Below are 25,022 nucleotides of genomic sequence, written 5' to 3'. Positions count from 1 at the left end.
CTGTTTGCACCAACCTTTAGCCAAGGTTAATCCACCTTTTTCCAGAACTTGTTTTAAATGCACCAACATAAAGTGAGAGGAGAGTAGAGAGTAGAGCGTAGAGAGTAGAGCGTAGAGAGTAGAGCGTAGAGAGTAGAGAGTAGAGAGTAGAGAGTAGAGTGTAGAGTGTAGAGTGTAGAGTGTAGAGTGTAGAGTGTAGAGTGTAGAGTGTAGAGTGTAGAGTGTAGAGCGTAGAGAGAAGAGCGTAGAGAGTAGAGAGTAGAGAGTAGAGCGTAGAGCGTAGAGCGTAGAGCGTAGAGCGTAGAGAGTAGAAAGTAGAGAGTAGAGTAAGAGTAAACCTTTGGTCTTTTTGTTGTTGTTTGGATGCAAGGTGACTGGTTCACTGTGGCCTCTCCATAACCCTGTTGTTTCACGTCCCAGACGTCTCTGGGTGTTTGGGCTGGTTCAGCACGCGCAACGCGTGGAGGGATGATTGGATTAAACTTGCCTCTCGTTTTGTGCTAAGCAGAATTCCAAGATCCTACTAATCTGCCTTTTAGTAGGAAAAAAACTCTCCCGTGTCTGCGTTTTGCACCGTGGGTAGTGTAATTGTTGTAATGTTTTGGGCTGGATTTTCATCTTCCTACTAGTGGAAGGAACACTCCCTCCCTCCCTCCCTTTTCCAAACCCTATCTCTTCTCTCTCTGTCTCTGCATTATTTGTGGGGGGGGGTGTTATGTAACGTGATGGCTTAGGAAGTAGCTGGCAGAGTGACCCCTCGCTCAGCATGGCGCTGGGTGGAGAATTGGAGGGACTCGGGGGGGACAGACAGACGGGTGAGTGGACACGGTATCCAGGTCCAATCTGCTGAGTGTTGGGTTTTGCATACACTCCGCTCCATGGCTCAGCTCAGCTCAGCGCCGGCACTGCCTGTGTTAATCTGTGGTTCTGCCCGATACAGACCTGCTGAAATTTGTATCACTGAACTTCACGCCACGCATGCAAACTGATAGCAGAGGCTGATGCCAAAGAGAGTGGCAGCTCCTTCCACTCACTGGCACGTGTCCACTGTTGCTTGTCAGTCTGTGTGTGTGTGTGTACACACAGAGGTGTTGTTGCATCAGAGCAGGCAATGTTGCATTTGGGATGGGAAGGGTTGGTATTGCATAGAGGCCATTCCCCAAAGAACCTCTAGCAGAGGTGAGGAAGCGTAGGTGGTGCTTTGACTGCTCTTTTTTTCTCTCCTTTATTTCATTTCTCCCTTCTCTTCGTCTCGTGAATTTGCTAATTAAAACTGGCTGGATCCAATCTGCCTTTGTAGTCAGATCACTTCAAAGAGACCTTCAGAGAAACGGGGAGAGGAGCGCGGTCGGCGCGTCAGGCAGCTCTGTGGATTTCTGCAGGGAGGGGGGGGGGGGGGGGGGGGGGCTTAATTAGGTGGGTGACTGGCCTGCACGTCTGCCAGACACAACAGTCTCCCCTCCCCTCAATCTCTTTTAAAGAGGGGACAATTACGCCATCCTTATGGAGATACTCACAGAGGGCACTGCAGCCAGAGAGCAGGAACAGGGAGCAGCCATAATGCAACAATAAACACAAGTAATGTGAATACAGTGAGGAGTGCAGAGAAAAAGAGTGAGAGAGAGGAAGATGGAGAGAGAGAGATATGGCAAATTACATTTTATTTTTCAGTTGCTTAGAAACATTTCCAGGATAATTCTTAGCATTTTCAAAACGGTAAGTACCTTTCAGGAGACATGTGCAGTTGGTAATGGAAGTGAATGCATACAATTGTAGATACTTATTTGCATGGATGTGCCAAAGCATTTGCAATTTGTTCAAAAGAAGGGGCAAATTGCAGTTATGATGTGAACAAATGACTAGATGGAGTGGAGATTGAACAAGCAGTGTCGAGAATGTTAAGTTCTGATCTGAGAAACATGCCAAAGTGACTCCTGGAAAACTGTAATCCACGGCCAAGCTGAGAACTCAATTACATCCTCAATATGTCTCCTGCATCCTGACCCTTTCAGACCTCAGACTGTTGATGTTAATGATACGCGCTCAGCAGAAACAGAAGCTTGCCTGGATCAGCCCTCTCATTCAGTAAACGCATACAGAAATGCTTTTCATCACCCTTGCTTTTGTCATTGTTCCACAAGAGTAGCACTTATAGTGGCCTTTATTTTCTTAAAGAAGCCAACTCCTCCCTTCTTTTAGTTTTAGAGCAGCAGAAAGATGACAAAGTTCAATCTATTGTTAGTACCTAACATCACTGGCACTTTACACTGTCCTGCCACATCAATACATGTAGGCATATTCTTGTGTTTTTCAGTGGACTTCAAAATGATCTCAAGGGACACATTCTGATTATAAATAGACTTGCTGTTTAATACAGCTTGTGGTACATCCACATCAGTCAGAAAGTCTCTCAGGTAGGCACTGGCTTCACTGGCAAATAAAACGTATTTCAGCAAATTGCGTGCAGCATTCATACAATGTTTGTCCGTATGTGCTGTTTGAAAAGACCTCATTACAGCATTAATTTTTGGTGCACTGACTTTGCCATGTTTGGTCACCCAAAGCCATTGTTGAGCACAAAAAGCCCGCCTGGTTAAAATAGTAGCCGTGCAGTAATTAGAAGTTTCGAGCAATATCCAATTACCGGCTCACTAGTCGAGCCCAAGAGGGTTCCCTATGAATATCAAAGCTGTATCTCAAAGAGTTAACGAGCGTTAACGAGACTATACGAATTCTTGGAGCAACAGCGAGCATCAGGAACGGCTCTGGATCCGGCCTCCATTATAAAACTCCAGTGGAGTGGAAGGGCTTATGTAACATGTGCTGAAGCGCCCTTCATTCATGCTATTGATCTATTTCCTTAGCTCTGGATCTTTGGAATCAATGTGAGGAGAGCACTGTTGGGAGATGCAGAGGAGGTTGGGGCGGGCTTGGTGGATGAGATAGCGCCCTCTAGTGGGTAAAAGAGGGTTTGATTTGAAGGCTCTCAGTGTGTACGCCCCCCCCCCCCGCCCCCCCCGGCCCAAACTTCAAACCAATGTGTTGCTGAGAGAGACGGATTCAGTGGAAGCGGATGTGTTTGTCATATTTGCCACATCACCCGTGGCTGTCTAGCTCGACTCTGAATCGTTTTCCTCCTCAGCTGTTGTCCTCATAGACCCAAATAATCTCGATTGTCACGCCGTGTAATGCCCCGGGTCCTGACGGCAGTGTTGTGCATCATAACCAGACAAAACAAAAACTGCAGTAGCCGTCTAAACACATTGCTCATGAATATATAATGTTGCGTGGGCAACGTAAGCGGGTTTTGTAAAAACAAATTCTCTCCCTTATCTTTTTTTAAACAGTGGGTCGCCTGCTCATCGAGTTCAGCTCGATGATGACATTCGAGCGCGTGCTGAGGGAGAACCCCAACGTAACGGAGGGGGGAAAGTACACGCCGCACGACTGCCGGGCCAAGCAGAAGGTGGCCATCATCATCCCCTTCCGCCACCGCGAGCACCACCTCAAGTACTGGCTGCACTACCTTCACCCCATCCTGCGCCGACAGAAGATCGACTACGGCATCTACATCATCAACCAGGTCAGTGCGAGAGCTACCACTCTTTCCTCTGTCTCTGCCTCTGCCTCTGCCTCTGCCTCTGCTCTGCGTCACAGTGCTATTGCTGTTTACCTTCAGTCTGTGCCATCATTTGTCCAGACAGTTCAAGGCCACAAAGTTCACAGACTGTCATTACACAAACAGGGGGAAAGAAAAGTTCTGTCCTGCCTTCATTAAGATGAAAAGTGCTGTGCTTTTAAAGCTTTAAGTGCTCTGCTCTCTGCTGGGGTTTTGAGTGGCAGCTCTTTCATGGTGCTGTAAGGTGAGCAGAGTGGAAGAAAAGGGATAAGTAGATGTCAAGGTAAACTGTGTTTCGTGCGTGCGTGCGTGCGTGCGTGCGTGCGTGCGTGCGTGCGTGCGAGAGAGAGAGAGAGAGAGAGAGAGAGAGAGAGGCAGTCCTTTCAGAACAGGGTCTATCCGAATATAACCCATTGCTTACTAACATGGCCCACTGAAGTTCATATTCTTCATCGTGGACATCAGTTGTAGGGAGAGAAAAAAGGGAGAGGGAGAAAGAGAAGGGGAGGTAAAGAGGGAGAAAGAGTCTTTGGAGTCATTAGCATTGAGATTACCGTCTGCTTCTCCACAAGTCTGAGGCAGATTTTCTGCATGCGTAGCAGGTGATGGCTTTCTCTCCTCCACTCTGTCTCTCTCGTGTCTCCTTTCTTTCCTCCTCTCTTTTCCTCTCTCTTTCTTTCTCTCTCTCACTCTCTCTCCTTTTCTCTCTTTTATCTTGATCATCAGTTTTCCCCTACCCTGGCAAAAGCTATGCCATTAAAGCCTCTTTTCAAACTCATGGTCCATGGTCAAGGAAAGATTCCCTTTCTTGTCGTCCCGTGTTTGTAGCCCTTTGATGAAGTGTTTCTGCATATGCGAGAAAAGAGAATGCGGAATGCGCAGTGCTCTTGTTTATGCTGTCAGAGGCCAGTGTTCCAGAACGGAGCCGTCCTGAATATTCAGTCGGCGTTCTAGTCATGTTGCTCTGCTCAGATGTATGCAGAGTTCGAGTGTTTTATCAGCAGTGACAAAGCAAAGAACCCCACTGAGCTGTTCTCTGGCTTCACGCTACAGTCGCTTCAGGACAGTGTTGTGTTTTGATTTCTTTTCTATTTTAATTAGAGCCGTTTGACTAATTTACTCGGGAATGCGCTTCCAAGTTCTGTGCGCTCGCTCTCTCTCTCTATGTCTCTCTGTGTTTTACAGAAGTGCATTCAATGACCAAGGTTCCTTTCACAGAAGGTTTTTCACTGCATGTTTTTTCCGTTGTTTCCGTCAGTAACAGCCTTCAGTGAAATACAGAGACAAACTGAAATAAAGACTCTGTTTCTCCATAACACACCACTCTGCAGATGCGATTTGCTTGATTATTTTTTTTCAGTAGCTTTTCACCTGAAGGACTAGGTGGTAACTCAGGGTCACTGGATCTGAGAAGCTCCACAGTGGTCCTGTATTAACACATTTTCTCAGCTCCCCTTCCCTCTCACAGGGATGAATGCTGAGAAGCACTTTTTTGCATGAGGCTCATTGGCATATGGCCTCTGACAGCATAAACAAGAGCACTGCGCATTCCGCATTCTCTTTTCTCGCATATGCAGAAACACTTCATCAAAGGGCGACATTGGTACAGTGGTAGAGAAGTCGTTTAGTAATCAGAAGGTTGCTAGTTCGATTCCCTGTCGAAGCGTCCATGAGCAAGACACTGAACCCCTAATTGCTCCTGATGTGCAGTGTGCCATCAGTGTAAATGTAAAATGTAAATACATTGTAAGTTGCACATGTAAGTCGCTTTGGATAAAAGCGTCTGCTAAATGACTAAATGTAAATGTAAATGTAAATGGCATATTAAACTAAGTCTAGTGAGTGCCCTGTTACCCTGAATAGAGATTGGTGGGGGGCTTCTCTGTGTGTGATCGTTCTCCCTGCTTTTTCATTCTGGAAGATAATGGCTGGAGGTACGGGGACACTCCTCTGGGAACGTTCCCTGCTCACCCTGACCGGCAGAGCTGCTCTCACATACCTTTGGAATGAAGGCTAGCTTGAGCCAAGCTTGAGTAGGTTCCTAGCAGGCTCTTCAAGCTTGGAAAGGGGCAGAAGTATTTGTGTGTGTGTGTGTGTGTTTGTGTGTTTGTGTGTGTGTGTGTGTGTGTGTGTGTGTGTGTGTGTGTGTGTGTGTTTGTGTGTGTAAAAGCCCCATTTGTTCTGTGAAGTCTGCAGGACAGAGGATTGGTTTGTGAGGGACAGTGGTTGGACAATCAGGGATGATGTCTCGCCCCCTACTCGATATACAGAAGACCGATTTAGATGAAGGAGCTAGTAAGGAAAGCGCTAGTTTGAGAGATATCTCTCCCAATCAGACTCTTGTCTGGAGAAGAGAGGTAGTGGGTCGATGAGCGAATAAAGGAAAAAAACAGTGTGCCAATCTCTGATCGCAATCAGAGAAAATCTCTGAAGAAAAGCCTGGGCCTCTACTGTGAATGCAAGGTAAGTAAAGAAACCCTGTTTATCCCCATTCAAGTCCAGGTTCATGTTAGGACCCCCTCTTTTATCAGAAGAGTTTGTCACATACTACTCGCAGGAATAATGGTCCCATCGAGATACATTAGGCTGATAACACCTTTCATTTTTTCTGATGCGGCCATTGTCCTCCTATATCAATCCGCATCCTCTGCACCGTTTCCATGGTGTAAAAAAGGCCCATTATGTTTGAGCCAAAATCAATATCGTCTGTGCCCACTACTGCACTGAACTGAGCAGAGGAAAAAGGGACGTGAGCCTTAGTTGGTTGTGACGATGCTGCTCAACAAAAAAGTTGGTACCGTGCCCATTTGCGTAACTGGACTAATAGGGGTTGGCCACAGTCGTGCGGCTAGGTGGCAGTCAGCCGGACTCCGTGCCACGGATTTTCCTGCCTTCCATCTCACTTATCAGTGCCTTGGCCCTGCCGCCCACCACCGCGGGCACCACCGCGGGCACACCCAGCACAGTGGTGAGTGCAGGGCCAGCATCGGCGCACATTCATGTCTTTAATCTCCATTTGCATTAGATGAAAGGGCAGTTTGTTTACTGGATTTGTACCAAGATACTACAGGTAGGGCAACCACAAGCCTCAATTAGTGCGTTTTATGAAACAGAATAGTTGCTGTGCGGTGTGTGGTGGTGTCACTTTGTAACCTCCTTACGGATAAGTGACGTAACTAATTTGCATTTTCTTTCAAAAAGATCTAGAATGTGCCATCTAGTAACGTGTAAGGTGTATGCCATTCTTTCCAACATCCCATTATGCTGCATGTGGATGTGGGTGACCGTTTAGTCTTCTGACTATGTGACTGCCTAATTGTATCCCATGGGGTCACCCTTTGACAAGCCTTTCTACAGGTCATCTGAAAGGTAGCGTTTATGCTTTTGATTAGCATATTGTAAAACTCTAAAGCCTCACATACATCGACCCTGATGTGTCATTCCTAGCTGGTGCAGTGACAGATCCTCTGTGTGCTGGGCACTGTTAGCATGATAAGATGCTTAGCTGCCTTAACCAAGGTTCTGGCGGACTAGATTGAGTGCTTGCCGGACAAGCAATAGCCACTGATGCGCTGAAGTTTATTCGGGATTTACAACACAGCTTCTTGGACCCTACTGACCCGTGACCTCCCCGAGCCATTAAAGTGTCGCTCTGTCAGTTCTCGACCCCATCCATCCATACATCACTCTCCCTCTCAGAGGGGAAATGAGAGAAGGGAGTCAGAGAGGATTACTCCCCCCTTCCCCCCTCTCTCTCTCCCAACCCCAACCCATCCTTTCTCCCCGTTTGGCGGGAGTCGGGTTCTAGGAAACCGACTGGGCCATAGTGGACGGTCAGCGATTTTGTGTGTCCCTACGAGAGGAGAAGTCGGGTCACAGTCTGGCGCTGCTGCTGCTGCTGCTGCTGCTGCTGTGGTCCTGCCAGGGCTCTGTGAACCCTGACAGAGTGACAGGATGTGAGAAATATGGAGCAACAGATCGTCGTCGAATGGAGCTCAATGCGGCGGCGCCGACAATGTCCCTGTTGTGCCACTGTCGCTCCTAATGAGATTAGCTGGATTCGGGCGCTTCCCCTGCGAAAGGACGGCAAATCCCAGAGAATGTGGAGGGGGCGAATCACTCAGGGCCCTGCGTTGTTCCGCACAATGACACGGACAGTGCCACGTCTAATCTGCCTCTGATTGCGGTCCAGCATCTCACCCCCAGAGCCCCGTCCTACCCCCACCCTCACGACACACATGCAGTCATTCCAGTCCCTCTCGCTGGATTATGTCTGCAGAATCCTCGGGACATTCATGTTATGAGCGTTTGGCTTGGTGCAAATTGGCAGTCCAGCTTCAGTCTGAGCATCGTTTATTTTCCCCAGCGCACATGTGGTGTGAAAGGGATGGAAGTGTTGCGCCAGATGCTATATTCTTTCATTTTCAGGGGCCACCTACACAGAGAAAAGATGGTTGAAACTGAAAAGGCTACATGAAACCATGTGATGCTTATATTCAGTTTGTAATTCCCAAAACGTGCCTTTTAAATCACCTAGTTAGTAGACTCTACCTTTTTAGCACAGAGATAGGGCATGATACCGTCTCAGATATTGGTACTGCCCTAGGTCATCGTGGTTTAAAGGTTCTCTTTTTCTCTGAGGTTGTGCCTCTGCAATGATATTCATATCCTTTCTGGCGGCAGATTTTTTTTCCCAAGAAATATTTTGAGCTCTTTACAGGAAATTATTTTTATATCACTGCCATCTCGCCCTGCCCTTTGTGATTGGTATTTAAAGGTTTATCCCTTCATTCCAAAAACTGGATGGATAGGAGCAGCCCATTCTTCATCTCGGGAAAAAAAATGTCACATTAATAATGACCTTATCAGGGAAGCTGGGGCCGTCTTTTGAAGTCAACTCGTAAAGTGCTTAGAAGGAGAAGATTCTCCGTGAGGGGAGTGGTGTGATCACTTGGCGTCTTTTCTTTTGAGGTCAAAGGTCATTGGAGGGTCACATGCATGTCTCCTTACCGTAGGACGTGGGAAGTCTTCTTAGTCATCTAAAAGACCGGAAGGAGGCTGGTGGGAGGTGTAGAGGATTGGATGGGGTATCATGGGAGAAATGTTACTACTGAGTGTGGAAGTGGTGCATCCTCTACCCCCCCATGAGTGACCTTCTAGGAGTGTTCTAACCTGCCATCTGCTCTGGAGCTGCTGCCTCTTCATTTCCCTCTCTCTCTCTCTCTCTCTCTCATATATATATATATATATATATATCGCTTCCTCTGTTTTTCATTCTCGCTTAGAGACTCTCTCTCTCTCTCTTTTTCTCTCTCTCTTTCTGTCAGACCATGGCACTATTAGATCTAGGGTGCTAAGTGCTGCTGAGATAGGGGCTGCTTTTGCTGCAATGAAAAATGAATGAAGCAGCTAAATGACAACCTTTCTGCCCCTCCTCCTCCTCCCATTCTCTGGCGTGTGTTATGTTGGGATCTGAAACGACCTCAGAAAGTGAAAGTAATTAAATAAAAACAACTCCCACTGCATGATGGTGACACAAAGGAGAGGTTAAATATGAGTGTGTGAACCTAGAATGTATGGGGAAGCATCCTTGAATGTGTGTCTGAAAGTACTGGCACTCACACAGGCACAGGTACTGACATAGGCAGAAACACAGGCACACACGTTGGGGTAGAGCAGCTATTTTGAGAATGAACTGTCAGAAATGATGGATATTTCCATCTGGTTAGATTAATGGCTCGCTTTGGAGGTGACCACACTGACCACTGTTTTCATTTCCTGTCGACTTTTTTGGAGTAGTTCTGCAGGGTCAAAGGCAACGATTTTAGCTTAAGATTTTGCCAGTCACCGAAGGTTGAGGGTATAGTCTTATGCTGTTGAACTAGCTGCACTCTTAACACGACAATGTATTATTCAGTTTGGATGAATTTAGTCCATTTTTCAGTGAGGCTTCATACGTGTGAGGCTCCAACTATGTGTTTCAATGTTTGGGTGTTGCCTTCCACTGTCACCGGTCACCCATTATTTTTCCATATTTCTTAAAACTCTTCAAACATTCAAAGGCATCTTTTCAAATAATCCCCAGTCCAGGCCTCACGGATGCTGTATAGGAGCTGACTTAGTTCAAAGGTCAGAGTGTGCTGGCATTTCACACAAAGCCTTTTGTTGCTGGTCTCCCCCTGGCAGCTGGAATGGACATTACCATTACATTAAAACTAGCCAAATAATTAAAATAAGCTATAAATAAAATAAAAAAACAGCGCCTCAATTTGACACTGAGACATTTTACTTAAACACATGATGTTTTCCATTTCCGATTTTCCATGCATATTCGTTCCATCTGGCTGTTAATATTAATTTCATTCAGTTCCCGTGGTTTTCTTCAGTCGTGGTTTGATCTTGTCGGGCTTAGTGCCACAGCAGACGGCACCAGCAAGCGGTAGCATGCTGATGCTGCCCAGGCTTTTGTGTGACGCCGGGGTTTTTTATTTAATAACTTCCGTAATAAGCCGCCCAACCTATTTTCTCCCTTTTCCCTCCCTCTCCCCACCTCCCTCCTTCTCTCCTTTCCTCTCTTTTGTCCCCCTCTCCCGCTTCTTGTTGCATTAGCATGAATCCCCCCCAGCCACGCTTCTCCATTAAAAAGCTTATTAATGAATTTGAGGTGTGGAGACAAAGGTACAATACAGAGCAGAGCGCTACTCTGATCGGCCCCCTCGGACGGGCAGAGGCGGGGCGGTAAGATGAGCGGGCGCTGGTTGCTGCTGTTGAAACGCTCCTGCTGAGCCTGCGCCCCGCTGCCGAGGTGAGGTGCGTTCAGAGAGGTGCCATGCCTAATGGATATTCAATCAAAGAGCTCCACAGTGTTCCTCTGGGAAGTGCATTGAGGTCACGCATCGCCAAAACAAAACAGAAAACTGATGCTCGCCTAGAGGCTTTCTCAGCTCGCCGGGAGGAGAAGATACAGTGTACACAGTTTTGATATGGTTGTGTTTTCTGGACACTGTGCTGGCTTCCTGCCGCTCGCTCTATTGTTTGTGGAGCACAACAACATTTGCATTGCCTCGATAGTGATCAGCAAATCGAGTTAATTTCGCATTCAGCCGTTTGTTTTTTTTTTTTTGGTTTGTGATGGAGCACACTTTGTATGTAATGAGTGAAGCGCATTAGTAAGGAATCCCATCGAGCGGACGGTGTGAAAAACTTCTCCCCATCTAAGCTCTGAAAAGCCCAGCTGTCAATAAGTCCCTTATGTGCTCCTCTTTCTTTGGAAACATAATTCATAACATTGATTTGTCTGGTGTCAGACAGTGTTTCTCTCAAGGTCTCTCTGCTCGATATGGGATCAAGGTATGACCGGCTGCTCATGCAAAATTGAACACACAAACAAGAATTACATTTTAGCGCCTGGTTAAGAGAGCAGGACTCGTCTCCCGGGTTTTTTATTTGGCCTTGCTTTTCAGTGGAAAGGCTTTGGAACCATAGCTGGGTTTCTTGCGTTTGATAACCTCCATGTCCATCAACAGTCAGAGGGCTATCGAAACCTTGGCATATGAATAGTGGTGATGTGTATGTTGTTAGCGTCAATAATACAGCATCTCTTGTATGGGCAGGAAGCTTTACTTGGTATCATCAGATTTGACATACATTATTTTATCATTCTGAACCTCCTCTTTAGAGTGGAGTGAAGAAACATACAAACTCTCTGATACTCATTAAAGTCTAATGGTGCTGTTATCAGCATCCAATCAAAAGGAACCCTGCAAATCAGAGGAGACGTTTGGCTTGCGCCTCGACAATGCTAATTCCAAAGACACTGACGTCTTTGCTGATACTATGAGCTGGGGTTGTGAACGTCAGCAGAATCCCGGTCTGTTTTTGCACACACAGCCAGACGGCACAGTTCAAGCCTGTGGCCATGCAAGGGTCTGTCCTTCAGACGAGGAGAGAGAGAGAGAGAGAGAGAGAGAGAGAGAGAGAGAGAGAGAGAGAGAGAGATGGGGGGAGAGAGAGAGAGAGAGAGAGAGAGAGAGAGAGAGAGAGAGAGAGAGAGAGAGAGAGAGAGAGTTCTTCTCATCAGCTGATCGGGCAGCCCTAGTTACCCTCAGCACACGATGGCTGGAATTATTCATCTTGTCTTGTCCCCCTCACATGCCCAATCACAGTTTTATGGTCATCATTCTTCTCTTAACTGTCGCACCAATATTACTTGCTGACTGAGTATGCTCAGCCCCACCAGGATTTAGCTCAATTTAGATTTTTGCAATCAAAATTACTTGACAAAATGATTTTGTGGTGGTGAAGTTCTGATATGGTAATTTCATCAATGCTAGAATGTTATTGAAATCTAAGTTGAAGTAAAATGTCATGCATTAAATGCCTTTGAACTCTATTCCAAATTCAGAAATTCTTGTTAATTTTAAGAACAATAATCACTAGTAACCCTGTATCATTTTGTTTAAAGAAAACTGAACAGAATTCCAAAAGCACTGATGGCACTGAGCGAGATTTGCCCAGTCCATTTTCCAAAGGGGTGCTGCTGGGGTGTATGTTGGTGGGTCTAAGGAGAAAGTGTCTGTGCTTACCATTCATGACATTTCTAACTGTAATTCACTGGTTTGAGGACTAACAGATTGGTAATTAAAAGGTCATCCTAAACGCACTGCAAATTGCAAAAGCTCTTCCCTTTTTAAAACACCATGGTTTATATGCAGTTGTAAAAGCTTTTGCTTTAAAAAAAAAAAATGTGGTTTAGGTATTTGTAACGGCAGAAGTGATCTGAGAGTCTCTAATTTTCCGCAGTCTCTACTAAAATGAAAGACTAATTTGTCTGTTTGGCCTTAATTCTTGGAGGTCATGCTCCAATGCATAAGCAGAGAGCATCAACATTTCATAAGATACTATGAAACAGTCTAGAGTGGACTTGCACACTGCACTAGTGTTAATGATGTCATATACAGTTTATGAAACCGTTGTAGAATTGTCCTCTTTGTAATGTCTTAACGGTGTCTGAAAGGGAGGGACTGCGCATCACTCTCTCTATGAGGACAAGGGAGGGGGACGAGAGCTGTAGAGAGCTGACCCTGAGGGGTTATTACAGGACCCGCTCTCTCGTTGATGAAGGAACATGATGGAAATTGTGAAATAGGCTTTTCCTGTGTGATGCTCTTTGCCAGGGATATGCGGACCTGGGGTGGAGTGACCTAGGAGAGGGTTGGTAAACATGTTTACCACCAAAATAGAAACATCTGCTGATTGGTCCCATTACGACTTGGGAAAGTTGTGCGTAATAATATTGATGCAAATCGGTTTTGGGAAAGATGAGATATTTCCAGTAGTGGTTAAATATATTTAACTTCCTCAGCCTATCAGTGGTGTTAAGGCATCCTCCAAGGCAGACTGCAGATAACCGCTTAAAGCAAGAAGCACGGAAAGGATTTTCTGAATAATTCCTGACCTTTAAAGCAGTGCAAAATTGAGGTCAAGTTCTGTGGCATTTTAATTGTGTCAGATTAACTATAAATGTCTCCGAAATGTGTGTAAGGATTTCTTCAGACAGGAATGTTGTTTTACTTCTGAAAGCTGTTGAATTTAAAGGCTTTTGTAAAATCAATAATGGTGCAGAACAAAAATGTCAAATCTGCCCTCTGGCAATGGTATCATCCATGTTATTTCTGCATTCGCAATTTTGCAAATGTATCATCAAACTCATGCAGCATTTAAAGCACATACACTTCTTCAAGAAATATCTGCTTTACATGAAAATGTGCTTTTATCCGAGAGCTCTCTTTGAAGTGGAGGCTTCACGGTGACACTTCCCTGTATTGGCACAGTCCTGCTTCGGTAAAGAATAAAACCTTAATGTTCAGACAAAAACTGAAATCGTCTGTCAAAATATCTGAAATCAGCATTGTGTCCTCTACCTTCAAGCTCTGGCAGGAATGAGTTTTCCACCCTAACCTGACACTGACCTGCCCAATCCCGACGCTCAGACCCATCCTGGCAGTGCTGTTGTGGGAGCCAGGCAGATTGATGGCTCTTCTTGGGCATCATTAATGCCCTGATTTGTCTCATTTTTCAGGATATGGCAGAGAACAGCGTGTGCCAGATGACATCATCGGCTCTAGATCGCAAGAGTCTTCATCACAGGAGCACACCATAACCGTTTCATAATTTGCTTTTGCCAGGCTTACATGGCTCAGAAAATGGATTTTTAATTTTTTTTGTTACTTGGAAAATAAATGTAGCTTTTAGCGAGAGGTCAGGTGATTTCACCAATGGGGTCAGCAGGTTACCATCTCCACTCTGGTTGGTGGTTGTAGGTATACTCCCAGTTCCGGGCTCATAACATATGGCTCTTGGTGTTGTGAAGCTTTTACCCGGAGCATATTGTATTTTTACTGACATGCCCCTTAGGAGGACAGGAGTGGGTCGCATGCTTCCCCTGTCAGTCTGCTGGGAAGAGCTCAGTGCCTGGAGCTCGGTGCTCTCTCTCTCTCTCTCTCTCTCTCCTTCTGCTTTTACACACATGAACTTCCATGAGAGTGAACCGCAAGGTTACCTGCATTAGTGGAGCGATAGTGCTTAATACATGCACACACGCACACGCACACGCACACGCACACACACACAAATACACTCACTCACTCACTTACTCACTCACACACACATTCAAGTGCAAACACTTACACATTTAATTCAGTACAAGTGGAGCAGGGATGTCACAGTTATGAAACGACCTTATGGAATGGCAGGAGGGCCCCAGTGGAGGGTCAGCCATGCAGAGAGAGCGGAGATGACACGCCAAGCAAACAGTAGAGTACGCCGGACACGCCGCCGGGGAGCATTGACTCTTGAGACCTGAGCCAGGCAGAGCTGAGCTGAGCGCTCACACTGTCTGCCTTAAAAAATATATAAAAAAAAATTAAAAAATGATCTCACCGCAGGGCTGTGGCACTGGACACTGACCTGTATGATGGGATGACGGGGTTGATGCACAGGGCATTTCAGGATGCCATGCATTTGGCACGGTGTTGTAGCTTTTGCCAGGTGGATAGCACGGGTTGGAACTGGTGTGCTTGAAAAAGCGGTCATCATTGATTAGAATTTATGTTGCTTTCTAATGACTTTTACCTGTGGCCTGTGTAGGGCATGGATATGTATCTTCCTACCACATTAGCTCCCACAATGTCCCTTAAATTGCTGAGGCAAATACTGTAATTGTTTCTGGAAATGCTGTAATGCTTCATGCAGAAGAGAGTTATGAACAGAACATATGAATGAGGCTTTTAGCCCCTCAGGCTTTAAAGTCACGTCTAACATTTATAGTGTAAAAGAATGTGCACTAAGTCATAACTCACCGCTCACTCTGAAATAACAGACTCAGGTGGCATTTCCCCACCTAATGACCAAGCAGTTTTTCCGCCATAGTCCCACCGTCTCGGCAGCACGCCGCGACCCCTGTTAGGGCATGAGTAAGGAATGGCGTTAATGTCTCAATACATCACCCCACTACACCATGCTGTCATAAATGCACCACATTTCCTCCAATCCTTTGATTTATGAGGGCCCTTTTTGCCGTAAAACTCTTATCTGAATCCCCCCCCCGCTAGCTGATAGGCCAGTGGGTATTAATCATCAGCCAATGAAGCAGGGCCTCGCTCAGCCTGCCGGCCAAATGATGCCTGGGTGGAGGATTAGTCTGACGAGGCCAGGTTTTATTTAATTAACCGTGATTGGGATTAAATTCACATTAGCTCGCATCACATGGACGGCACAAGGGAAAGCTGCCGGCATATTTCATTCAGTTTGATTTGCACTCTTGAAGAATTTTTTAATTTGTATTTTTTTTTTAACTATATTATGTAGTTTTATCCAAGTCATTTTCTCTGCTGAAAGAGAACTACAGCAGCATTGCACAGAATTATCACAAAGCTTCAGTGAAACATCCTCCAGCAGGTCTGTGTATTATATTCCGTAATAGTCATATCATCTCTCATAAGGTGGATTGTTTTTCCATTACAGTGTAATGTGCTCCTTCAAACTTAATGCATCACATAAAAGTTACAGGCCTCCTGTGTCACACTCTCAAATGGATTTCCATCTCTTTAGACTTGGATTTATTCACTTTCCTTTTTTTTTTCTCTGACAGGGTCAGAGGGGAACGACTTTCTCTGCCCTGTGCCAACAACAGAGAATGGTTAGCCTCTTGCTAAATGCGATCCCATCCACTGCAGTGACTTTTATCTCTATGGCAGAGAGCCTGCGTGCAGAGGGACTTTGCTCTAGTGCTGTAGTGAAGCGGTCTGCGGTAGTGTGACACGGTTCCTACTATATCACACATGTCTAATAACGGGACAAAAAGGATGGGAGCAAAACTTGAAAAAAAGAACTGTCTTTTCTCTCAGTTGGATATGATTAATCGTTTCCCTGTGTGCTTTGCTGAGCAGTCGCGTGAGACGCTCGCAGTTGTCAAGTGGGTCGGGTGAGGATGATTTAAAAAGCCTAGTGTGCGTGTGCTGTGTGGAGGGTGCTTCCGGACAGAAATGACAACAGCAGAATCGCACTCACACCAGTCACCCCTTGTCATGCTTAGCACAAGCCAGAGTCCATTTCCAGCCCTCAGCAGGCTCCGTCTGCTTCACCCATCTTATGCGCTGTCTAGTCTTAGCACGTTAGCACAGGACACCTGTGTTCAAATCGTCTGGTTGTAGGCAGAGATGGAACAGTGTTCCAGGCACAACCCGCACTCTCTCTGTCTCTCTCTCTCTCTTCTCTCCTCTCTCTCTCTCTCTCTCTCACTCTCTGTGCCTATTCATCTGCAGTTTGGGCAAGCTTGAGTCATATGTGAGGTGGCACTCCCCACCTGCTCACTGAGGTTTGAGAGCTGTCCATCATCTTGAGCCGACTCATTGCCGGCACTAGCTCCGGCACAGGCAGTCGCCGCGGCCAGGCTGTGCAAGCCCTGCACTGGCCGGTGAGGTGATTGGAGGCCGGGGCCGGGCGAAATGACAGACGAGATCAGAATCAAACTTCCTGTGATGCAGTTCTGACCTATCCTGTCACATCCGTACAACGGCCAATGGAACATTTGTTTAACCCGAAATGCATTTGTAAACAGCGCTGGACCATAACTGGGTTTATTAATGATTTACATCTTCAATGGGAGTGCCCAGGAAAGACAGAACACAGTTACTTATAGGTAAATCAATGCAGCATCTACAGAGAAGCAACTCTTAGCCTTTTCTGCTCCAAATAGTATTTTTTGGGAATGCATACTCCAGTGTGACTCATACCCTTAGAAAACATCAAATAAAACATTAGTGCATTGATGCCAGAAACTTTATTTACAGTAAGCTGTAAGCACAGAAGGGCATTAGGTATTAAGTGCATTGGCCATCCACCTACTGTAATCCCTTTCACATGGTCTAAAAGATGGATGTGGTGTCTCTGTAATGTGTTTATTCACCAATTAGCTGCAAGATGAGCGGCAGAGGAAACCATAGATGCACCTGATGGCTGTGCGCTTATGCCTGATAAGTCAGTTTCATCTCCTTCCTGCTGCCAGTTTGATATTTCTCATGATGAGAAGTTGTTGATGAAACCCAAATTGAATCCCTGGAAATTACGGCTGTTTTTCTTATTGTGTGCGCGTGCAAGTGCGCACGTGTGTGTGTGTGTGTGTGATGGGGACCCTCTGTGCTCAGATGCGCTCCTTTCATTACTGTAAATGAGTTTGCCTGGCGGAGAGCCAAAGCCTCCTCATCAGTCTGCTTGCGAGGCGCTCGTGAGGCCGTTGCTAAGCTGTGAAAGGCTCCTCCGCGGAAACGGCAGCCAGAAGAGTTTTTTAATTGAGGCGTGCGGATCATACCCTACCTGCCAGGTGCTCGCCGGAGCTGTAATGAGGCATTGCTTCTAAATTAGGGCAGCCTCCCTGCTACCACCAGGGGGAAGGGTTGTTTACCTTGACCGGTTCCAGTTGCCGTGTTGCCTGCTCCTTGTACGGCTGTTGCATTTGCATGCGTTCTGAGAAGCCGCCGGGAGAAGGTTGAGTAGAGCTGCTGAACGGTGTGAACACTGTGTGCATTTTCACATTATTGATTCCTGGAGGTGCCCCAACTAGACACGAGCAGGTAGTGGCATACACACACACACACACACACACACACACACAGACACACACACACACACACACACACACACACACACACACACACACACACACACACACACACACACACACACACACACACACACACACACACACACACACACACACACACACACACACACAGTATCTGTGACCAGCGGTCGATGCAAGTTCATTCTCATTTCATTCTCTCTCTCTCTCTTTCTCTCTCTCTTTTGCCCACTCTCTCTGGCCTGCCATCGATAGTGCAGCTGGGTGATAAGGTCAACCTGCTGGAGACTGATAAAGACCCCCACCCCAGCCCCCACCCCCCACCCCTCTGTTACCCTGCATGCTGCCGGTGTTGCCGGGGTCTGTGCAGTGCAGGGCAGAGCGCTGCGAGTGAGGGCCACACTCGGCCATGGGTCTGCCAGATGCTCAGATCAGCTCTAGTGGAGGAAAGCGGGAGCCAGCGGGGTTAACTGCCTCTCAGTGGGCTTGCATGCACAGCTAGGCACAGGGCAGCAACGAGCCACCAGCCAGGTGCGGCCGCAAGTGCAGTAACAAGGGGCTCCCCCCAACCAAACCCGTCCCAGTATGGGCCTATCGAGTATTTAGAGGGATGGTTTATTTACCCAACAGAAGCTGGAAATGATTTCCCTCATACTTCACTGAACACAATCAGTCTCCGCGTGACTATGACAAATGTAGTGGCGTTCAGGTTTTTACTGGGCTCTTTGTCACGCTGGTTGGTGTGCAAGACTGCAAGCATCCTCTCTGGATAATGAATATGCAGAAACCTTGTTTGGGTACTGTCTTATAACTCCTGACTAAATGAAAGCTCCAGCTCTTTCCACAGGGGGGGGTGCCCACCCACCCTCCTCCCCCTTAAAGTGATGTCTCAGGTAAACATCTGTTTTCTGTGGCCTTTTTGGCTCGAAAAGACCGGGAGTGAGGTTGTGCACTCTTCTGTCTGCTTCAGACGATGTGCATCTGTAAAAAGTTGTCTAATCTCATAGGGCTCATCAAAACCATCTGTGAGTAACGCAGTGTCTACACGAGTCGTTTGTGGCTGTTCTCTCATTTTTTCTCTTATTTCATGCATACATTTGTGCATTTGTGTTGACTTTTTTCACTTTTTTATTGTTTCCCTTTCTCCTGTGCCTCTGAAAAATAATTGAAACAATTCATAATGTTCTCACATAGCAATACAGAATGACTACCCATTACTGCTAGATACTAAATCATAAATGTTTGTGACATGTGTAATGTCCATTTTCCCTCTCTGTTAAATGGGGCCTGGTGTTGGTATGTGTATGTATCATATGTTAGTCGGACGCATACTGTCGTAGCTATGCTGTACTGCCTCGCAAAATAAAAGAACGTGAAGATTTTTCCATCTTTTATTTCCCTTCTTGCTCCCCATGGTGGCAAGACTGCAACAGTGCTTCCTTGTCAGTGTGCCTGCAAGGTGAATTACCCTAAGATATGCTAATGTGTGTCTGACACAAATAGAGTGGGGTGGTGCTTTTCCTTTCAAATGCCTGTGGATTTGTGCCAGGATTTTTCACCAGGAGATAATTGGGTCAAATCTCAGGTATTAGTGGATTACACAGGATTATTTGTCACATAGGATCGTCGCCGCTAAATGTTACTCATGGTGCTTCGCCTTACCTAAAATACCTTGCATTAGCTGAGGAAAACATGCTGCCAGAAATTGTGATCCAGGTATAATTATATTTAGTAGTGATACATGTAAAACTTGCTGTCACCCAGCAGTAGTCACTTTGTGCCTGCACAGACTTTAATATAAACAAGCATAATGCGATATTTAGGATTAGGTAATCTCAACCGTTCTTGTAGATTGTGTTCATCAGTGAGAGATGGCATTGAAGGTCTGAGTTTTTGTGTGGTCACCTGCAGTGACCAGTAAAGCTTTTAGAGGGTCAGTGCCCTAGGCCTCGCCTCTGGTCAGCAGGCACACACATTATGGCACAGTCTCAGTTTGGGGTTGCAGTAGATACAGCCGTGATGCCTCTGCTAGCTCACAGTCTCCGAGTAAATCATGTAAGTATGTGTGTGTTTCTCTTTGTGCGGTGTGTGTGTGTGTGTGTGTGTGTGTGTGTGTGTGTGTGTGTGTGTGTGTGTGTGTTTGTGTGTAGTTGGGGGAGGATACCTTTAACCGGGCCAAGCTGCTGAATGTGGGCTACACTGAAGCCCTGAAAGACGGCGAGTACGACTGCTTCATCTTTAGCGATGTGGACCTAATCCCCATGGATGACCGCAACCTCTACCACTGCTATGACCAGCCACGGCACTTCGCCATCGCCATGGACAAGTTTGGCTTCAGGTAAGCCTCTGCTCTTCTGTTTTGTTTTCCCTCCATTTTGATTGGTTTTCAATTGGTTATTGTGTGACTGTGTTTTAAGAAGTAAAAGTAGTAAAGATTAGTGCACATTGCAACATGAATGCTGTCTTTCGCTTTTAGACCTGCGAACGCTGGAACTAGGACAAAAGCACTTCAATTTTGATGGACATAGCCTTTCTTTGGAAGCAGCCGGGTCGATGGAACTTATTTAGTGCGAGACTCCTCCGCTCTTTTCAAGTCGTAATAGCCGGGAAAATTAAAGTGGAGCCAAAGGTCCTCTGAAGTTTTGCCGCTGGTGAACTTGAAAACGAAATTTGTCTTGTGTCTGCTTCCAGGCAACCTGGCCTTTTGCTCTTGTGAGGCTTCATTTCCCGTCTTTGTGCTGGGGCCAGAGGGGCCTCGCCGCATCCGAAACACGTTGCCTGCCTCCGTCAGACCCTGGGGCTAAGAGAGGCGGAGAGGCGCCTCATCAAAGCTATTACTGTGCCTTTTGTTGAACTCGTTTTAGGTATCACTTTCCAATCCTGGGATAATTACCTTGCCGAATTGAAGTGCTGTCTCAAATCCACCCCCCACCCCCACCATGATCAAGTTTCCCATCCGCCTTCTCCCACTCTGTGTTATTTACTCACTAACTCCATCTGAAATGTCATCGGCTGGCACTCTCCAAAAGTCAGCTGCTTCTTCATTTTCCTCTCGCACTCCTATTGAACCCGGGGGCCTTTGACAGACATGTGCCAATGCCCTCTCCCTTTCTCTCTCTCACTCCCTTACTCTCTCACTCCCATTCTCTCTCTCTCCCATTCTCTCTCTCTCACTCCTATTCTCTCTCTCTCCCATTCTCTCTCTCTCTCTCACTCCCATTCTCTCTCTCTCACTCCTATTCTCTCTCTCTCCCATTCTCTCTCTCTCTCTCACTCCCATTCTCTCTCTCTCTCCCATTCTCTCTCTCTCACTCCCTTCCTCTCTCTCTCCCATTCTCTCTCTCTCTCACTCCCTTACTCTCTCACTCCCATTCTCTCTCTCTCCCATTCTCTCTCTCTCTCTCACTCCCTTACTCTCTCACTCCCATTTTCTCTCTCCCATTCTCTCTCTCACTCCCTTCCTCTCTCTCTCCCATTCTCTCTCTCACTTCCTTCCTCTCTCACTCCCATTCTCTCTCTCACTCCCTTCCTCTCTCTCTCCCTTTCTCTCTCTCTCCCCAGGCTCCCCCTCAGCCGCTGACAGGAGTAGCCCCTGGTGGAAAATGCCATTCCGTATCATTTCATCCGCTTACCTCCCGAATGCCATTAGCACCGTGCTGTAGTTACTGAGAGGGTTTCAGTCCTTTGGTGGGCAGACGCTATTGTGTGGCGGACAGATAGGTGTGTGCACAGCCCCCCAGTGAATGTTAATGCCAGTGAACTGGAGGAGGTCCAGCCTGAGCGTTGAGCTGTGAAAGAAGTGGAGTGCTGTTAGGCCTCACTGAGGATCTAAGCCCCCCTCGACAAGGAGGATGGGCAACAGGGAGAATCAATCCTTTAGGTTGGGAATTTATCAACTTCATAACATTTTACATTTTAAATCCCTCTCCACCCCTCTCTCTGTTTCAACAATAGTGCAAAAAGAAAGAGCCAAATGTGCAAAAATGATTAAAACAGCCATTGGAGAAAGTGTGATGATCCACATTGAAATTTCTGGAACTGAGGATATTTCAGACGGTGAGGTATCGGCGAGTCAGCATTGTTCAGTGGCACAGACACACAACATGTCCCTCCCAGCCTTGTAGAGTCAGCATTCGGTGGGCTGCGTCTGGTGAAGTCTCTTGCCAGTCTGTGAACACGACCACTTCCCCACAGCAGATGGCTTCATTCATTCATTCATTCATTCATTCATTCATTCATGTCCTCTCTGTGCCTCTTTATCGTGGTCCTGGGCCTGAGTGTGCATATGCATGCTGTGTCACTCGGTCTACACGTATGTGTGAATCCCCCCCCCTGCTTCGACAAATGTCCTTGTGTGCGCCATGTGTTGTCATGTGTCGGACTCCAGGCAGACTTCCCCTCCATTTCTGACAAGTGGGAGACATGTGCGCGTTCCTTCTGCTCACTTCACACCCTGTGGTGTGTGTACCCACCGCTTTCAATGCTCCCGTTTCGTTTTTGTTACCCGTTGCTGAGACCTGAAAAGCTTGGGTTGGGTATGTCTGGTGGTGCAGTATGCGGTGAGTGAGTGAGCGAGCGCAGTCCGTTTTTTTTCTTTTCTTTTCTTTTCTTCCTGGCAGGCTCTGATCCCCTCAGGAGAGAGTGATGAAATGAAGGGGTCGTGGAGAGAGAGAGCGATAGAGAGATATGATATCATTTTACCAGTGCTCAGGCCCCCAGGAGGAGATTGGGGATATTCTTTTGGGCGTGTGGTGTGCTCATGCATGGCGGAATCATGTCAAATCCAAGAGCTTCAGTGGGTTCCCCAAGTTCCACTGATAAAGCAAGAGCAGAGGGAAAGTTTCCGAGCTTCTACGATTTGTAGACTTTTGTGTAACAAGTGCAGTTAAAGTACAGCAAAGGGCTTTAAAGTATGGAGATGGAGAATGCTTAGCTGCTGTCCAGCTGAAGGAAGCTCACACAGACAGAGTTTTCACTGCAGAACAATCTAAAATCTTTTGCTTGTTTTTTCTCCCATGCAGACGTCTGCTCAAAAGAGGTGATGGTGCTGATCTTGTGACAAACACCAGGCTTTAATAGACTTTCTTTTTCTCTTTTCTGTTACCATTCCCTACAGGCTGCCATATGCGGGCTATTTTGGTGGAGTCTCCGGCCTCAGCAAAAAGCAGTTTCTCAAAATCAACGGCTTCCCCAACGAGTACTGGGGATGGGGAGGGGAAGACGACGACATCTACAACCGGTGAGCCTGTGGGGTTGTGCGCTGGGGATGTCATGAAGTGCATATGAAGGCAGTGATAGGGAAGATTTGTGAGGTGCTTGATGGGGGGAAAGCTCATAAAACTCTGTGCACAGGTAGCAAACAGACTTGTTATTGGCAGCCGTGTCATCTCTTTATCTCCCCTGTGCAGAGAGTCTTCCAGACGCTTCTCGTCTGTGCGTAGCTCCTCGTGCGATGCTACACTGTCTTGTTTTCCCAGAGCATCAGCTAGATTCATCCCCTGGTCACACGGGAACAAACCTACTCTCATTTCAAAGAACGACTTCAAAATTCTTTCAAGGATCATCTGTCTGTGTCTGTCTGTCTGTCCGTGTCTGTCTGTCGGTCGGTAATCAAGTATTTGTACTCAGACATGTATGGGGATGGCTTTAATTTCCTGTTTGGTTCTCCTCTTGTGAGCAACAGCCATAGATTATTCATTAGTCATTATTATTATTTATCAGCTGTGCACTCTCTGAGCAGCTGAGAGCAGTGGCACAATGGTGCTGATGAAGTAGGAAAACAAAGAATTACGGAAGAGATAAAAACGAACACGTCACAAACAATTTACTGGCTTCTTAGTCACACATCATTTGCAAAGCTAGGCTTCTCCCATCTCTCCTCGGAGCCCCCCCCCCCCCCCCCCCCCCCACAGAAGAGCAGTCTCCTCTCCTCCTCAGCATTCACATGTGGCCCCGCCTCCCTTATGTTAATGTCTATGAAGAGGAAATGATGCGGTACATGATGTCATTTCCATATCTGTGGTTTTTACTGTGAAGGTAGAAAAGGTGAGAGAGATCATGCTCAACATTGGGGATGCTATTTCCCACGGCCAAGGCTGTCACACTCCTGTGGCAGCTCCCAAACCTCAGAGAAGCTCCCGCTGTCAGTGTCTCACACGTGCTCCCGCCCGCCTACAGGAAGCGCACAAGAGCTGTCTCCTCTCGTGACATTAGTCTGTCAGGATAATAAATAGCTCTTTCTAGAACCAGTTATCTTTTCTTCCTTTCTCAGATGAGGGACTTTGCTGTCTCAGTGCACACACACACACACACACGCACACACAAACACATACGCTCGCAGGCACACACACACACACACACACACACACAGCCCTTGAAATGTGATAACACCATTAAAAAAGATACGGGCATATCATGGAGAAACTGTTTTCACACATGAGCATTTTAGCTGTTTAGTTTGGTCTTGACTACCGAAAAGAAGTGCCGAGTCCCAGTGATGTGATAAAAGGTGTCTCCACTCATCTCTCTGCCCGCTGCTTCGCTCTCAGATAGAGCCGACGTGATTGCAAGGATGATATAAAAAAAAAGCTTTTAGGGCACGATAGCTGCAATAGCTTTGATGAATTAAAGCTCCGACATTTCCCCCAAGAGCACTCTTTCAGCAAGACTGTTTTTAATGCAGCCGATGCGGGAGTACAATGGAATAGTATTTCCAATGTGTCATTTGTGATGGCTAATTAGGTAGCTATCTGTGTTGGCGGAGTGGTTGTCGTATTAATGGGATGTGTCATGGGAAGTCTTTGATGTGTCCGATTTCCGCTTGCTGGGTTAGATTCAGCATGTGACATGCATGTATGACTTGTACTGTATGAGAATCCAGCCTGTAAAAAATGATGCAGAAGTTAAACTGCATTGTGTGTCTGAATTAGATGAAAGTGAAGGGCTTTTACAGTGGTAGGAGTACAGGGCTCTGGAGTTTCCTGTCAGGCAGAGTCCAGGGTATTCAGCACATCTTGAACAACCCCATGAGAAACAATGCTACTGTGTGAGAGTAATCTGCATATGGGTGCTGCTCTGTCCACTCTCTCCTCCATCAGTCCGGTCCTATAGCTCATTACAAGCTGGAGGGAGCATGCTGTACACATAACATGTAGTACAACCACATCTAATACAATACACGCATACATACATACATACATTTACATTTACATTTACATTTAGTCATTTAGCAGACGCTTTTATCCAAAGCGACTTACATATGTG

At 46.6% G+C, this 25,022-nt stretch overlaps 1 protein-coding gene across 2 annotated transcripts in view; it reads left to right on the top strand.

Moving 5' to 3' along the window:
• Positions 1–25,022, top strand: part of b4galt2 (UDP-Gal:betaGlcNAc beta 1,4- galactosyltransferase, polypeptide 2) — a 67,816-nt gene that overhangs the window by 30,043 nt on the left and 12,751 nt on the right. For both annotated transcript variants that reach the window (XM_031562895.2, XM_031562894.2), the window contains exons 3-5: positions 3,348–3,583; positions 19,910–20,097; positions 22,876–22,998. In XM_031562895.2, the coding sequence (XP_031418755.1) occupies positions 3,348–3,583; positions 19,910–20,097; positions 22,876–22,998 (547 nt within the window). The remainder of the gene's footprint in view (positions 1–3,347; positions 3,584–19,909; positions 20,098–22,875; positions 22,999–25,022) is intronic.

The sequence above is a fragment of the Clupea harengus genome, chromosome 25, assembly GCF_900700415.2.
Source record: "Clupea harengus chromosome 25, Ch_v2.0.2, whole genome shotgun sequence".
Taxonomy (NCBI): domain Eukaryota; kingdom Metazoa; phylum Chordata; class Actinopteri; order Clupeiformes; family Clupeidae; genus Clupea; species Clupea harengus.
The sequence above is the reverse complement of the archived record's forward strand: the minus strand, read 5'-3'. Positions and strand labels throughout refer to the sequence as shown.